Below are 12,945 nucleotides of genomic sequence, written 5' to 3' on the forward strand. Positions count from 1 at the left end.
TTGTTTATTTATTTATCTCTCATTTGTTTTTGGTTTGTTTTCTCCTTTTTATTTCGCCTCCAATTTTTTATTCCCCTGGAATATGCTGTATAATAGAAGCTACAGTGCACCGCCAGTTGAAAAATTTATTTTGGACGATGATATTGAGCTGGATGAAATACAAAATGCATTGGAATACAAAAATTACTATAAGAGAAATAAGAATCCACGGCTTGACCCACCAAAGTTTCTTTTTTCCGGACAATCATCTATCTGGGCTTCAGAGCACAGTGACTTGATTATTAAGACATTCAAAGAAAAGAAAACAGCAGTAGAAATGATAGACTTAGAGTTTCCAGAATCTGAATCTTGCTCTGAGTTTTACGGCACAAGTAGAACGACATCTCCAGTTGGCGACACTTCGTTTGTTCTTCTCAACTTAGTCCAAAGGAGTGACTCCTCAATAATGATACCAATAGCATGTTCCTCCCAAAAAACCGAGAAAGCCCGCACACTAGATGATATTAAAGATTTCTACTTAAAATGCGGGCTTGGGTCTTCAACCGATTTGTCCGACATCTGCATTACAGTTTGCAAGGACCAGGAAGGATCCAGATACATCCAGGGCTTAATGGATACATGGAATGCCGATCAAATAAGTTTATTTTTCGATCGGATTGTTGATTCTTCATTTGAGCTTAGCATGAACCTTTTTGGCAACTACGTTATTCAGAAGATCATTCCACTGCTGAATGAGAGTCAAATATTCAGTCTAATTCTACAGTTTTTCGGCCATATCTATGAGCTGTCCCTGCATGTCTACGGCTGTAGAGTAGTACAAAAGCTGATTGATAATTTGAGAGATGTTAAGTCAGTCGTGGCAGAGCTGGAGTCCCATATTCCCGAGTTAATTGAGAGTCCGAATGGAAATCATGTCATTCAAAGATGCATAGACAAAGATATAGACAAAAGATTTTTACTAAAAGAGTTTGAAAAAAACGGTGTTGGCCTTGCACAGCAGCGCTATGGTTGCAGAGTCCTCCAAAGACTGTTTGAGGTATGTAGTGAAGAGGAAACCTGGAGCATTTATCTGCAGATTATTAAAAACATAGATATTCTGATCAATGACAAGTATGGGAACTATGTAATACAACACTTTATCGAGTCTTCGAATAAACATAAGGATCAGATTTTTAGCTTTATTATTAAAAATTCATTTGATCTGAGCAAGGACAAGTTTTCATCAAACGCCGTTGAGAAGTGTGTGAATAACTGTTCCAAGGAGCAGCTGGAAAGCTTGTTCAAGGAGTTTTCAAAAGTTCATGAGAATTCCAGGCCCTGTCTTTATTATATGTGCATTGATATGTATGCAAATTATGTGGTCCAAAGGTTTTTTGATGTGGCGGATGAGGAGTTGAGAACGAAGGCCAAGGCATTGGTAAAGCCTTATATCAAAGACATGAAGTGTATCCCATTTACCAAACATATTTTATCAAGACTAGCATAAATGTAAAAATAAATGGTCTACCCGGCAGTGCATATTTATTTTGTCATTTCACTGTTACTTTTGAAGCTAGTGGTTCTGGAAACCAAATCGCAAGGTGCTCAAGGCTTTGTTTGAGTAAGCAAAATGGCTTGCCACTTGGGGTGTTTTTAAGCTGTTGTGAAATTTCTTGAACATAAAAATTTTGCCCATGACTGAGCAATACTTTAAGCCAGGAGATTTGGTTTGGGCAAAATTAGATACTTATCCGTACTGGCCAGCAAAGATAGCTTCACAATGCATTACAGATGAACTTAAGGCATGCATGGGAGAGGAGGGTATTGCGGTTCTATTTCTTGGCATTGAGCTAACATATTCATTGGTAAATAAGGACTGTATAAAAAACTTTGAGGAATGCTTTGATGTGTACAGCCGAGCGAAAGTTAGAAAGACATCTAAGGATGATTTTGAAAGAGCGCTGGAGATGGCAAAGGTGGCCGATACAATTGAAGAGCCCCCGCTTGAGCTAGATGAAGAAGAAAGGATTGTAAAGGCAATAAAAATAGACAATATGAATGGCAAGGAACAGCCAATAGAAAATGTTAAGAAAATGAAGAGGTCAGAGGAAAAGAGCGGAGGAGCAGCTCCGGGAAACAGAAGCGAGACCATCTCTAAAATGCAAATTAACGTTGATACGAAGATGATTACTGTTCAAGAAGCATCTAATGAAGTCAAGAATGAAATCAGTGTTGATGAGAAAGTGGCCACGGCTGAGGTTGCACAAAAAGAGAATAAAAGTAATACTCAACACGAGGAACATATTGGCTCTGAGCAAGAAAACGGGCGAAAGGGTAAGATTGTGGAACAAGCCAGCAGTGAGAAAGAAAACCAGGATGCAAAGAGTGACGATGTTTCTATGACTGAGGTTAGTATCGATGGTAAACATGTTCTGGCTTCTAACGAGGACGCATCCAAAAGTGGGACAGGATTGAATGCGAATAGTAATTAAAAATTTCATGTTAGCTCGAGTGCAATCAGCAGCTAAGTATTTTGATACTCTTTCTGGTTTTTTATTCTTTTTGATTAACTGCTGGAATTAGCAAAAATAAGTGACAAAGAGTTGTAATTATCTTACTTTAATCTACCCCATAAATGGTCCTACACACGAAACTATGTTTCTATATCCAAATTTAGCACAGTGAATAGGTGTGTTCTTTGTGTAGTACGTACCTAAGCATGCCCCACTTGGATCCGACTTATCCCAAAGTCTAATCGAATTATCGGCACCCGATGAGCAAATGATGTTCCCAAAGTATGAGAATGAAACAGAGTAAACAGTCGACTCATGACCAGTAAATTTGATGAGTATTTTGGATGGCTCAATATCCCAAAGAATAACGGTTTTATCCTTGGACCCAGATACCATGTACTTTCCATCGTGCGAAATGTCAACACAAGAGATGGCGTCGCTATGGCCACAGAACACTCTAACCACCTTTGCAGACTCAATATGATGCATCCTAATCTTATGATCTGAAGACCCAGTAAAAAGATAGTTGCCATTTGGATGGAACTTAACAACCGTTACATCGCTGAGAGAAGCAAGAAACAGCCTTTCTGGCTTGTTGGATTTGGTGCACCATACAATAGCCTGCTTGTCGGCACCACCGCTGGCAAAGAAGAAGTCGTCTGGAGCAAAATCAACTGTCCAGATGGGGAAAGTGTGGGCCTTGTACACACATATAGTTTTAAATAGATCGAGAGACCACAGCCTCACAGTCCCATCGGCCGATCCGCTAATCAAATACTTATTGGAGGAACAGAACTTAAGACTATAGATAGGACCTGAATGCCCAACTAGCCTTACGGTTTCTCCCATCTCTTCAAATTTCTCATCTTTTCCTTTGATATCAATTTTGCTTAGCTCTGAAGAATTTTTTAATTTCTTGAGAGAAGTTTTAGACAAACTATGAACATCGATGTACGAGTCATTGTATCCACACGCAAGCATAGTTGAATCTGGAGATATCTCAGAGCATGTCATGCTCTCGTATGTATTCTGGACAGTATAGCAGCAGATAGAAGGGAGATAGTTTTTATTGAGGGAGACTCTTTTGCAAAGATCCTTTAGCTTCTCAATCTGAGCATTAATCTGTGATGGCGACGGTTTGATTTTTGAATCCACTTTCCTTGATTCTCTCTGCTTTTTCAGCTGAAGCACGTAAGTCTCCAAATGGTCATACCTGTACTGCTCCGAGCAAGAATGGACTCCTCGCATTCCGTGCTAACAAGAGAAGTGTTCAGATCAAGCGGGCAGCTCTCAACATAGGCGTCGATTCCCATCTTTTGCTCTTCAGCTCTGGGACCACTTTGTGCCTTTATCTCCATATATTGATTCATTATCTTTAAAATATAGATCAGGTTGTTTTCTTCTAAGAAATTAATCAATAAATCATATGCATACCTTCCCATCACAACGAAATACTTATTGGTTCTAAAGCCAATAACAAGAGCGTTTTCATGCATATGCTGCGGCGAGTTGATGCTTTCAAATACCTTCATTTCCTCTATTTTATCTGGAAAAATTTCCTTGTATAAACCGAAAAACTTTTTGGCGGACTCAATCTCATCTTGGACTATGAGGTCAAAATAAATATGGAGATAGACGGGATAGAGTAGAGGGAGAAGGTCGTTCTTGAAAAGATCGAGCGAGTCTTCAATCCAAAGCTTTAGCTTGAGGAAGGAGTCCTCCATCTTGAAGTTTTTTAAATCGCTTTGAACTCTTGGGGACGGCATCATAGGGGCTTGCAAGTTACACCAAATGGTGTGCATTACAATACAATATTAAGCAGCTAGTGCTCCAACGCATGCCAGTAATATGCGACTGCATCAGGTACCACAGACTTGTGTGGTACATTGACATAGCTTGAGGCTATTTGGCCAAGCATAGCCTGTATAATGTGTGCGATATAGCCTATGTGGCAGTTGTAAAGATAATGCATATCCGATAGCGTTGGCCATCATGTCATATTACTCGCTCGTTCAATGGAAATATCATATTCCTGGAGATAAACAAGCATAGGAAACCAGAAGTTGGTGCATTGTGCATTTCTTGTATGAGACGGGTTTTGAAGAATCTACAATAAAGAATGCATCGTCTGTCTATGCTAGTGTGAATTGGAAAGGTCTTTAGCATTCTGCAAATTTTGTCTTGCCTTTTTATTTCAAAATATTCTTCGGCTACCCAGATGTTCTATGTAAAGCGCTTTGTGCACAGGCTGAGTCTTCATCCGCAATATCTTGGCCAGAACATCCAATCCCTCATTCAGGAGTACCTACTCAAGAAGGTGGAAGGCACATGCACTTCTTCTGGCTACATAATCTCAGTCCTTGGAATAGATGGAATAAGTGAAGGGAAAGTACTTCTCACTGGGCACATTTCTTTTGATGTTGAATATCAAGCAGTCGTTCTAAAGCCAACAAGTGGCGAGATCGTAGATGCGCCGATTGTCTCAAGCACGAAGATGGGCTATTTCGCTTCGGTTGGGCCACTTTCAATCTTTATTTCAAACTATCAAATACCAAACACAACTCTTGAGGAACTAGGAAACAACAGTGTTGTTAGGCTCAAAATAATAGGAACTAAAATAGACAGTACAAAGGTATACGCAATAGGAACATTGAACGATGACTTTCTTGGCGTTATTTCGTAGTTATATAAATTTTTGCATATAAAAGGTTATTTGGCGTTGGCGAATGTTAATTGTTAACTCTGCATATTGGCAAAATATCAAGCAGCGAATGAATTTGATGACCCAAAGTCTTTGGACACAGCCAAAGCATGCATGTTAATTTTAGGCTACAGCTGATATATTTTTTATTTAAAAACATCCCCACGTCATCCATGTCAAGCTACTTCAAATGTAAAAAACTAGGTGAAGGAACCTATGCAGTTATCTACTTGGCAAAAATGGTCGAACAGGGAGATTCTAAGCTCGCAAAGACAGACCCAACCAACTTTGTAAGCTACGTTGCAATAAAGAAGATAAAAAAGACAGAGCACAGCACGGGACAGGAGATTAGTGCCATACGGGAGATAAAAGCACTTAAACGGTTGAAAAGCCCATACATTTTGGAACTAAAGGAATGTTTTATTCACAAGGGTTTTCTTCACTTGGTTTTGGAGTTCTGTGAATTTGATCTGGAGCAAGTTGTAAAGAATAAGTCCATTGTAATTTTGCCATCTGATATTAAGTCATGGATGTTCATGCTGTTAAGCGGACTGCTGGAGTGTCATAAAAACTTTTTTATACATCGAGATGTAAAGCCAAATAACTGTCTGATTAAGGCAGACGGAACCTTGAAGCTGGCCGATTTTGGATTGACCAGGAAGCTTGACGGGAAAATGACTGAACAGGCAATAACACGGTGGTATCGTTCGCCCGAGATGTTGCTGGGTGCCCAAGCATACTCGTTTGCAGCTGATATGTGGTCTGTCGGCGCAGTATTTGCCGAGATGTTCCTGAGGGTGCCGTTTTTTGCAGCTGAAAATGATTTCCAGCAAATGGAGCTTATTTTTAAGGCCCTGGGGACTCCTGACGAAAACGAATGGTCAGAAATCCGCGATCTTCCAGGCTATTTTGAATACCAGCCAACCCATGGTACATCACTTGAACAGCTGTTCTCCGCTGCCTCTGACGATGCTCTTGATTTGCTGAAGAGACTGCTCGTGTTCAACCCAAACAAGCGTATTACGTGTGTGGAAGCATTGGGCCATAGATATTTCCTGTCTGATCCGCCAGCCACCCCGATTGGCAAACTGCCAGTGCCTTTGAATGAAGAAAATAGGTCAGGATCACAGAGAGTAGCTCATTGGCAATATTCCTTAAAGTAGAATACACCATTTTACATCGGACAAACAGACTCAAGTTATGTGTGACTGTCAGTTAAATACACCACGATTGGTCCAATTCAACTATTTTATAATTTATTGGCAGAAGATAGCTATCTTTAATTTTGGTAAAATTTATTCATTTATTTCAGAATTGTTCATTCCCACAAACCTAACTTTGGCAGATGCACCAACTCCACTCTCCTCAGCTTGTAGATTGTCTGGGATTTTTTTCTTTTCACAGACCTCTTTACCAAATCCAAAGTATTCCTGGCATCTTTCTTTTAAGAATCCAAGCTGGTTAAGGTCAAAGTCGTCAAATTTCTTTCTCAAATCTGCGCCTATTTTAGACCTTATAAGTCTCATCTTGGACTCATCCTCGTAATCTTCAAGTTGAGGTATTTTGGGCTCAGGATTCAGCGAGAAAAGTTTATCAAATGAAAGCTCGCTATTCTGTGCTTCAGCCACGTTCCGATTGGCCACGGAATTAGATGTGCTGTTGCCTGAAAAATTAATTGGAATACTACTTGATCCATTCAACGACCTAGTGTCACCAAATAGAGTACTTTTAATATTAAATAAATCATTTTTAATCTCACAGATCTTTTCCATTTTTCTTGGTTGCTCAAAAGAACTGTTGAACAGCTGCTGGGACGTCTTAGAATACGGCACATAGCTCTGGCTCATCATCGCGTCTTGATATGGTACTCTTCTGTCGGCTGGATATCCGTTATAGTTGTAGATCGTATTGTCTCTCCTCATATCCCTTTCCAGTGCATCACAGAAGAGCGCATCGTGTGGAACAGAATACCAATAGAATACTTTTTGCTTCTTTTGTGTCCTGATGCACCCATTTTTGTACAGAAACTCTAGAAATTCTGACCGTGGCCTCTCCAACGATGCATCAATACCTGGCTTCAAATTTCTCAGATCTGAAAACACGCCCTCTTCAAACTTTTTCATATTTCCCAACTGTCTTCCTGAATTTTGAAACCTCCAAACTAGTATCTTGACAATATCCGTGCCAGTGATGTAAAAATGGTAGTTCCATAGAACACAGTGAATGTAATCTCCATTCTTCAGTTGGAACTTTTTTGATCCTCTCACCATCCCTAAAATACTTAGGCGCGTTGTTGAGAAAGTCGTGCAGCTCTTCATCACCGATTGATTGCAACTGTGTCAGTTCCATTGTTTTGATATAAATAGTAGTATTTATTTTCTTTATTGTTTATTTGGTTTCATAACTGTTTTATATTTGTAAATATATTTCTGTTATTATATTTTTAGAAAAATAAACTTTCCTTGAAAATATTTATCTTTGAGAAAATAAACCACAAAACGAGTCTGAATTCTGCCATTCCCAGCTCTAATTTTCTCTTGTCTCAAAAGTATCCCTCACACCACTGATTATTACTGCTAGAAGTTTATTTGGCCGTACTACTCTTTGCTAAATTGCCTGTAATCTATATCTTGATTCTCAGCGCCCTTCATTTGTGTTTTCGATCGACTCTCTACCTATTTTTGAAAAATTTCCATCCCCACCATGAGCACCAATAATACTGGAAAACTAGAGTACTTAAATTCCATCGAGGATTTTGAGCCTGCGACAGTCGACGTCGACCACAGCAAGAAGAGCCATCTGGTTACGTTTCCCTATCCGTACATGAATGGAAAGCTGCATCTGGGACATCTCTTTACGCTTAGCAAGGCTGATTTTGTTTCCTATTTCAAGAAGCAGCAAGGATATAATGCGCTGTTTCCATTTGGCTTTCATTGCACCGGAATGCCAATCAGCGCATCCGCCTACAAGCTAAAAGAAGAACTCGCCGGTAGACCAGTAGATGTGAGTGTCGTGGGAATGCTACGGGGACTTGGGTTCTCTGATGTTGAGCCCTTTACGGATCCGATTCACTGGGTTAGGACGTTTCCAGGATATGCCATTGAGTCCCTTAAGAAATTCCATGCCAATATCGATTGGAGAAGAACATTTATCACGACTGACATTAATCCCTATTATGACAGCTTTGTGAGGTATCAATTTAACAAACTGAGGAGCTTGGGTTTGCTCAACTTTGGAAAGAGGTACTCTATCTACTGTCCCATCGACAATCAGCCATGCTTGGACCACGACAGAAGGAAAGGCGAGGGCATCAAACCAGAGGGCATTGTATTAAGGAAAATTGAGGTAGAAAACAAGCTAATATTCCTCATAAGATGCAAGAGCATCGAGCCTATTGAAAAGGTGGTATTTTTCAAAAACAGAAAAATCGTACATTTTAAAATTGGTGAGACTGGATATTTAATTGAGGAAGATCTTTTCCAAAATTTGAAATTCCAGGTTGATGGTGTCAAGATTATCAAGGAGCTTTGCATTTCGGATTTAAAGATGAAGAAATTGAGAATTGAGCTGATAGAGAAGGAGATTCCCGGCAAAGTTGTCGTTATAAGTTTCCAATGCCCGGGAAGTGCAGATGAATGCGGAGAATATAAAAGGATTGTAGATGTAAAGAATGAGCGAATTAATATTGGTAGAAACAGAAAATTTTGTCAAAGTCTTTGTGCCAGAAGATACTGTTATAAGCAGGTCAGGAGCAAAATGCGTTGTTTCGCTTCTTGATCAGTGGTATATTGACTACAGCATTTCTGAGTGGAAGGATAAGGCCAGGAAATGCGTTAAGAGGATGATATTGACGGACGATACGCGGGCTAAGATTAGTGAGCATTTGGAGGGATTGAATAAGTGGGGATTCAGTCGATCATTTGGGCTTGGAACCCGGGTGCCATGGGATCCACAGTATTTAATCGATTCTTTGAGTGACTCCACAATTTATAATGCATTTTATACCGTTAAGCATCTGCTATTTTCTGATATTGAAGGAAATGAGGAGATATTTCCCAAGTCTGAACTATGCGACGATGTTTGGAAATTTATTTTCGGTGATATTGATGTCTTACCCAACAATCTCATGGCATATGAAGACATTCTCAAAAACTGTCGGGATAGCTTTGAATATTTCTATCCAGTCGATGTCCGTGTGTCTGGGAAAGACTTGATTGGAAATCATCTTTTGTTTTTCATTTTTAANCATGTTGCATTGTTTGATGAGAAGTATTGGCCCCGGTCAATCTTTTCCAACGGTCACTTGATGCTGAATTCAGCGAAAATGAGCAAGAGTGATAATAATTTTTTGACTGTAGAAGATTGTCTTTGCAGGTATGGGGCCAGTGCTACGAGAATGTGCCTGGCCGAGTGTGGAGATACAAATGAAGATGCCAATTTTCTAGAAGCAGTTGCCAACTCATTTGTTTTGAAGCTTTATACTCTAACAAAAACTGTTGAATCTCTCGAAAGCACATCTGAATGCGATGAAAGTCTGCTGTGTGAAATGGCGAATAGAATGGCACTTGAGCCTGAAGCCAGGCGTGCGTTCTTTGTTAATGAAATGTTCTTGCAGTCCATTTCCCGGAATATTAGAGAGTCCTTAAAAAGCTACGAAAAAATGGTGTTTAGAGACGTTGTGAAGTATGGATTTCACGAGAATGTTAATCTGATGGAGCTGTATAAGTCTTTGGGCGGAAGCAGCAACACCTTGGTCAATCTTGGATATAGAACGATCCTTTCGCTGATGTATCCTATAATTCCATCGCTAGCCAGCTACTTGCTGAAGCTCAAGTTTCGAGGTGACTTTTCAATAGCCAAGCCGTACAGAGATGAGCAAGATAAAATCAAGGCTATTGAACATGTAAAGAATGTATGCAGTAGGATTAACTCCCTGAAAAGAGAGAGCACATCTGTCGAGATTAGAGTTACGAGCGAGTATCCAGAATGGAAGAGGGAATGCATGAAGATCGTTGATTGCTGCAATCAGAAATCACAAATTGTTAAACATGTCGATTGCATTTTCAAAAAGTACGGAATACGCAAAGATAATGGAATGAGCTTCTGTATGGACTACTTTGAGTACAAAGAAAAATATGTTATTTCCTTTGATGAGTTTGATGTTCTTTCAATGCTTGCTGACTTTATCAAAGAGTCCTGCAATCTTTGTGTCAGTGTTGTTGAGGGTAATCAGGGAGAGCCCTTGAATCCGACCTTTAAATTCAATAAAAGCACACTCTGATTTCCTACTAATCATTTATGTGCTGTTACTCATCACTTAGAGCAGCATTTGTTTAGACTTTTACCCATTGCCTACCCATCTCCATGCCCGATGTTGCTTTGAAGATATTTGTCAGAAAGGAATATACCTATCTTATACTATTGGTTTTCTGTTTGCAGCCCATCTTTCATTTTTGGTTTTTTAAGCCCCTAGCCATGTCCAAAAAGATAAACAGCGACTTTCAATGGCTTTTACATTTGGCCGTGCTCAGAACGGTAATAAGAGATCATCCGCAGGACTACACTCGTTATCTAAGTGATATTGGCAGGGATATTGGAAACAGACTGGCTGATGATTTTTGTGCGCGATTTTCGATTTATGGAAAAATCCAAAACAAAGATGTTGAAAGGTACCTAAAAATATTTTTAGAGTTTTATTTTGGCAATGACCTTGTTACTGGCAACTGTGAAGTCCGGACATCCAGCTCTATTTTGAAACACCAGGGAGTTCCGGGTGCTGTTATGTTTAAGGAAATATTTCAGGAAGTGTTTGATAGTTTGAATGGGAATGTGGTGTTTGCAGACTCCAACGATAAAATACTGTTTACTTTTAAAGAAGATCAAGACGCAAAGAATCATTAATACGGGATTGCATCAAAACTCAATTCTAAAGGATATAAATAGGAGATGCTTGCTTCACAAATTAACTACATTATTTACCCCATCATTTAAAGAAACCAGTTAATGATGCAAAAAGTTTATTCATGCGAATATTCTGCTACCCACGATAAATTGCTTCAAACAACACTGACTCGACCACACATCCATATTAATTTTTATTATTTTATAAATTCATGCCCCTTTATACTTTAAATGGGCGATAGGAGTGAGCCCTTCACATGTCGACTAATAGCACAACGGAAACCAGAATCAAGAAGGAAATTAAAATGATTATGAAAAGCAAATCAAAGGAAATTAGCATACACCCTTGTGTTGATGACGATATTTACAAGTGGAAAGCCATCATGAGGCCATCCGACACAAGTCTGTACAGGGATACAGAGCTGGAACTAGTAATATACATTCCGGAAAACTACCCATATGCACCTCCAAAGATCGCATTTGTCACACCGCTGTATCACCCAAATATTAACTCAAGTGGAAATATTTGCATTAGCACGCTCTCCAAAGATTGGTCACCAGCACTAACCATAGAAAAAACACTGATGAGCATAATGAGTATGCTGGACGAGCCAAACCCAAGTGACCCACTTAGACCAGATGCTGCAGAGTTATTTTTATGTGATAAAGAAGCGTACGAAAAAAAGGTGCGGGAAGTCTGTGAGGCAGTGCGGCAAAAGAAGCAAGACAAAAATAATTAAATCTTAATAAGGCATATTTGAGCTTATACACGCCCGGTGCATTTGTTTTGTTTATATGGTAGTGGCATGCCAAACATCGCGCATATTAATATGTACTGTCTGTCGAAGCTGTTACAACAGTATTTATAAGCGAGCGCATGGCATGTGATTTGATGTTGTGTAGAACAATACATTGAAGAGTTGCTATTATAGTGCATTAAAAGTGATAAACTCAAGTCTTTGCGATTCAATTTGCTGCTTTTCAATTTCGTAAAACTTCTCAACACCGTTGTACTTAAACATTAATACCCCATTTTCCAGAAACAGGCGTTTACATTCGTCCACTCTCCCAGTCTTTGCATAGAAATCTCTTAAATCTTCTAAATAAAACAATCTTTTTTGCAACTTGCACAGGTGGATAAAGTTTTTCATAAGCTCAGGCTTGTAAATTACAATATAAAACATTTGATCAGCATTTAAAGTCTTGAAGTCAATATGGCTATCTAAAAGCTTCTTGGAGTCGTCGTCCACCTGTCTATAAACCCTACACAGGATGGTTTGGTGGTCCTTGTGCTGCTCTGCAAGTGTTTTTGAGTTCAGCTTCAATCCTTTAATAAAATTTTCAGCAAACCTTATATTTTGATTCGCATTGATATTCATTAGGGCTGCTAGAAAACCCTCTATCTCGCCAGTCTTAAACAAGAAAACTGGCCTAATACAGTTAATAAGCAGGAGACAATCATATATGCTACACTCATTTACATAGTTGTGGACCACAAATCTTTCGGGTAAAATGTGAGCAAATCTCTCCTTTAAGGGTCTCTTTACAACAATATCATCTAAAATTACAAATACAGAATCAGTGCACAGCACAACAATGCAATCAGAAAATACATAGTTGGAGCCACAGTCCTTGTTATTGTTGCTTGAGGATGCACTAAAAACTTGCAACTTGATGCTTGTGCATGTAGTAACATTGGATATTTTGGCTGTATTTTTTAAAACCCTGCAATCATGAAAACTTAAGATAATTTCGCCGTCAGCGTCGTACACAATCTTGCTGTTTAGATCCTGAATTACGAAGCATTTCTCTTCATTGGCTCCACACCTGCTCTTTACATCTGCAGACATA

General features: G+C 39.2%; 12 protein-coding genes across 12 annotated transcripts; 8 read left to right on the forward strand and 4 right to left on the reverse strand.

Annotated features, from left to right (window-relative positions):
* Window positions 1-82: 82 nt before the first annotated feature.
* Window positions 83-1,486, forward strand: VICG_01891 (uncharacterized protein; the record flags this gene model as incomplete). The annotated part of the gene is made up of 1 exon (XM_007605274.1): window positions 83-1,486. The coding sequence occupies one exon, from the start codon at window positions 83-85 to the stop codon at window positions 1,484-1,486; it is 1,404 nt and encodes a 467-aa protein (XP_007605336.1).
* A 187-nt stretch (window positions 1,487-1,673) lies between these two features.
* VICG_01892 (uncharacterized protein) lies at window positions 1,674-2,471 on the forward strand (the record flags this gene model as incomplete). Its single annotated transcript, XM_007605275.1, has 1 exon — window positions 1,674-2,471. One exon carries the CDS (start codon window positions 1,674-1,676, stop codon window positions 2,469-2,471), a length of 798 nt encoding a protein of 265 aa, XP_007605337.1.
* A 132-nt stretch (window positions 2,472-2,603) lies between these two features.
* Window positions 2,604-3,683, reverse strand: VICG_01893 (uncharacterized protein; the record flags this gene model as incomplete). The annotated part of the gene is made up of 1 exon (XM_007605276.1): window positions 2,604-3,683. A coding segment is annotated over one exon (1,080 nt), but the record flags the coding sequence as incomplete, so codon positions are not given.
* On the reverse strand, window positions 3,671-4,258 carry VICG_01894 (transcription initiation factor TFIID subunit 5; the record flags this gene model as incomplete). Its single annotated transcript, XM_007605277.1, has 1 exon — window positions 3,671-4,258. The coding sequence occupies one exon, from the start codon at window positions 4,256-4,258 to the stop codon at window positions 3,671-3,673; it is 588 nt and encodes a 195-aa protein (XP_007605339.1).
* Window positions 4,259-4,710: 452 nt separating this feature from the next.
* Window positions 4,711-5,175, forward strand: VICG_01895 (uncharacterized protein; the record flags this gene model as incomplete). Its single annotated transcript, XM_007605278.1, has 1 exon — window positions 4,711-5,175. The coding sequence occupies one exon, from the start codon at window positions 4,711-4,713 to the stop codon at window positions 5,173-5,175; it is 465 nt and encodes a 154-aa protein (XP_007605340.1).
* Window positions 5,176-5,366: 191 nt separating this feature from the next.
* VICG_01896 (CMGC/CDK/CDK7 protein kinase) lies at window positions 5,367-6,356 on the forward strand (the record flags this gene model as incomplete). Its single annotated transcript, XM_007605279.1, has 1 exon — window positions 5,367-6,356. The coding sequence occupies one exon, from the start codon at window positions 5,367-5,369 to the stop codon at window positions 6,354-6,356; it is 990 nt and encodes a 329-aa protein (XP_007605341.1).
* Window positions 6,357-6,488: 132 nt separating this feature from the next.
* On the reverse strand, window positions 6,489-7,463 carry VICG_01897 (uncharacterized protein; the record flags this gene model as incomplete). The annotated part of the gene is made up of 1 exon (XM_007605280.1): window positions 6,489-7,463. One exon carries the CDS (start codon window positions 7,461-7,463, stop codon window positions 6,489-6,491), a length of 975 nt encoding a protein of 324 aa, XP_007605342.1.
* Window positions 7,464-7,896: 433 nt separating this feature from the next.
* Window positions 7,897-8,970, forward strand: VICG_01898 (uncharacterized protein; the record flags this gene model as incomplete). The annotated part of the gene is made up of 1 exon (XM_007605281.1): window positions 7,897-8,970. One exon carries the CDS (start codon window positions 7,897-7,899, stop codon window positions 8,968-8,970), a length of 1,074 nt encoding a protein of 357 aa, XP_007605343.1.
* Window positions 8,912-10,474, forward strand: VICG_01899 (uncharacterized protein; the record flags this gene model as incomplete). The annotated part of the gene is made up of 1 exon (XM_007605282.1): window positions 8,912-10,474. A coding segment is annotated over one exon (1,563 nt), but the record flags the coding sequence as incomplete, so codon positions are not given.
* Window positions 10,475-10,557: 83 nt separating this feature from the next.
* VICG_01900 (uncharacterized protein) lies at window positions 10,558-11,094 on the forward strand (the record flags this gene model as incomplete). Its single annotated transcript, XM_007605283.1, has 1 exon — window positions 10,558-11,094. One exon carries the CDS (start codon window positions 10,558-10,560, stop codon window positions 11,092-11,094), a length of 537 nt encoding a protein of 178 aa, XP_007605345.1.
* Window positions 11,095-11,351: 257 nt separating this feature from the next.
* Window positions 11,352-11,834, forward strand: VICG_01901 (uncharacterized protein; the record flags this gene model as incomplete). Its single annotated transcript, XM_007605284.1, has 1 exon — window positions 11,352-11,834. The coding sequence occupies one exon, from the start codon at window positions 11,352-11,354 to the stop codon at window positions 11,832-11,834; it is 483 nt and encodes a 160-aa protein (XP_007605346.1).
* A 186-nt stretch (window positions 11,835-12,020) lies between these two features.
* Window positions 12,021-12,944, reverse strand: VICG_01902 (uncharacterized protein; the record flags this gene model as incomplete). The annotated part of the gene is made up of 1 exon (XM_007605285.1): window positions 12,021-12,944. One exon carries the CDS (start codon window positions 12,942-12,944, stop codon window positions 12,021-12,023), a length of 924 nt encoding a protein of 307 aa, XP_007605347.1.
* Window position 12,945: the final 1 nt, after the last annotated feature.

This window comes from Vittaforma corneae, assembly GCF_000231115.1.
Source record: "Vittaforma corneae ATCC 50505 unplaced genomic scaffold supercont1.21, whole genome shotgun sequence".
Lineage (NCBI taxonomy): Eukaryota > Fungi > Microsporidia > Nosematidae > Vittaforma > Vittaforma corneae.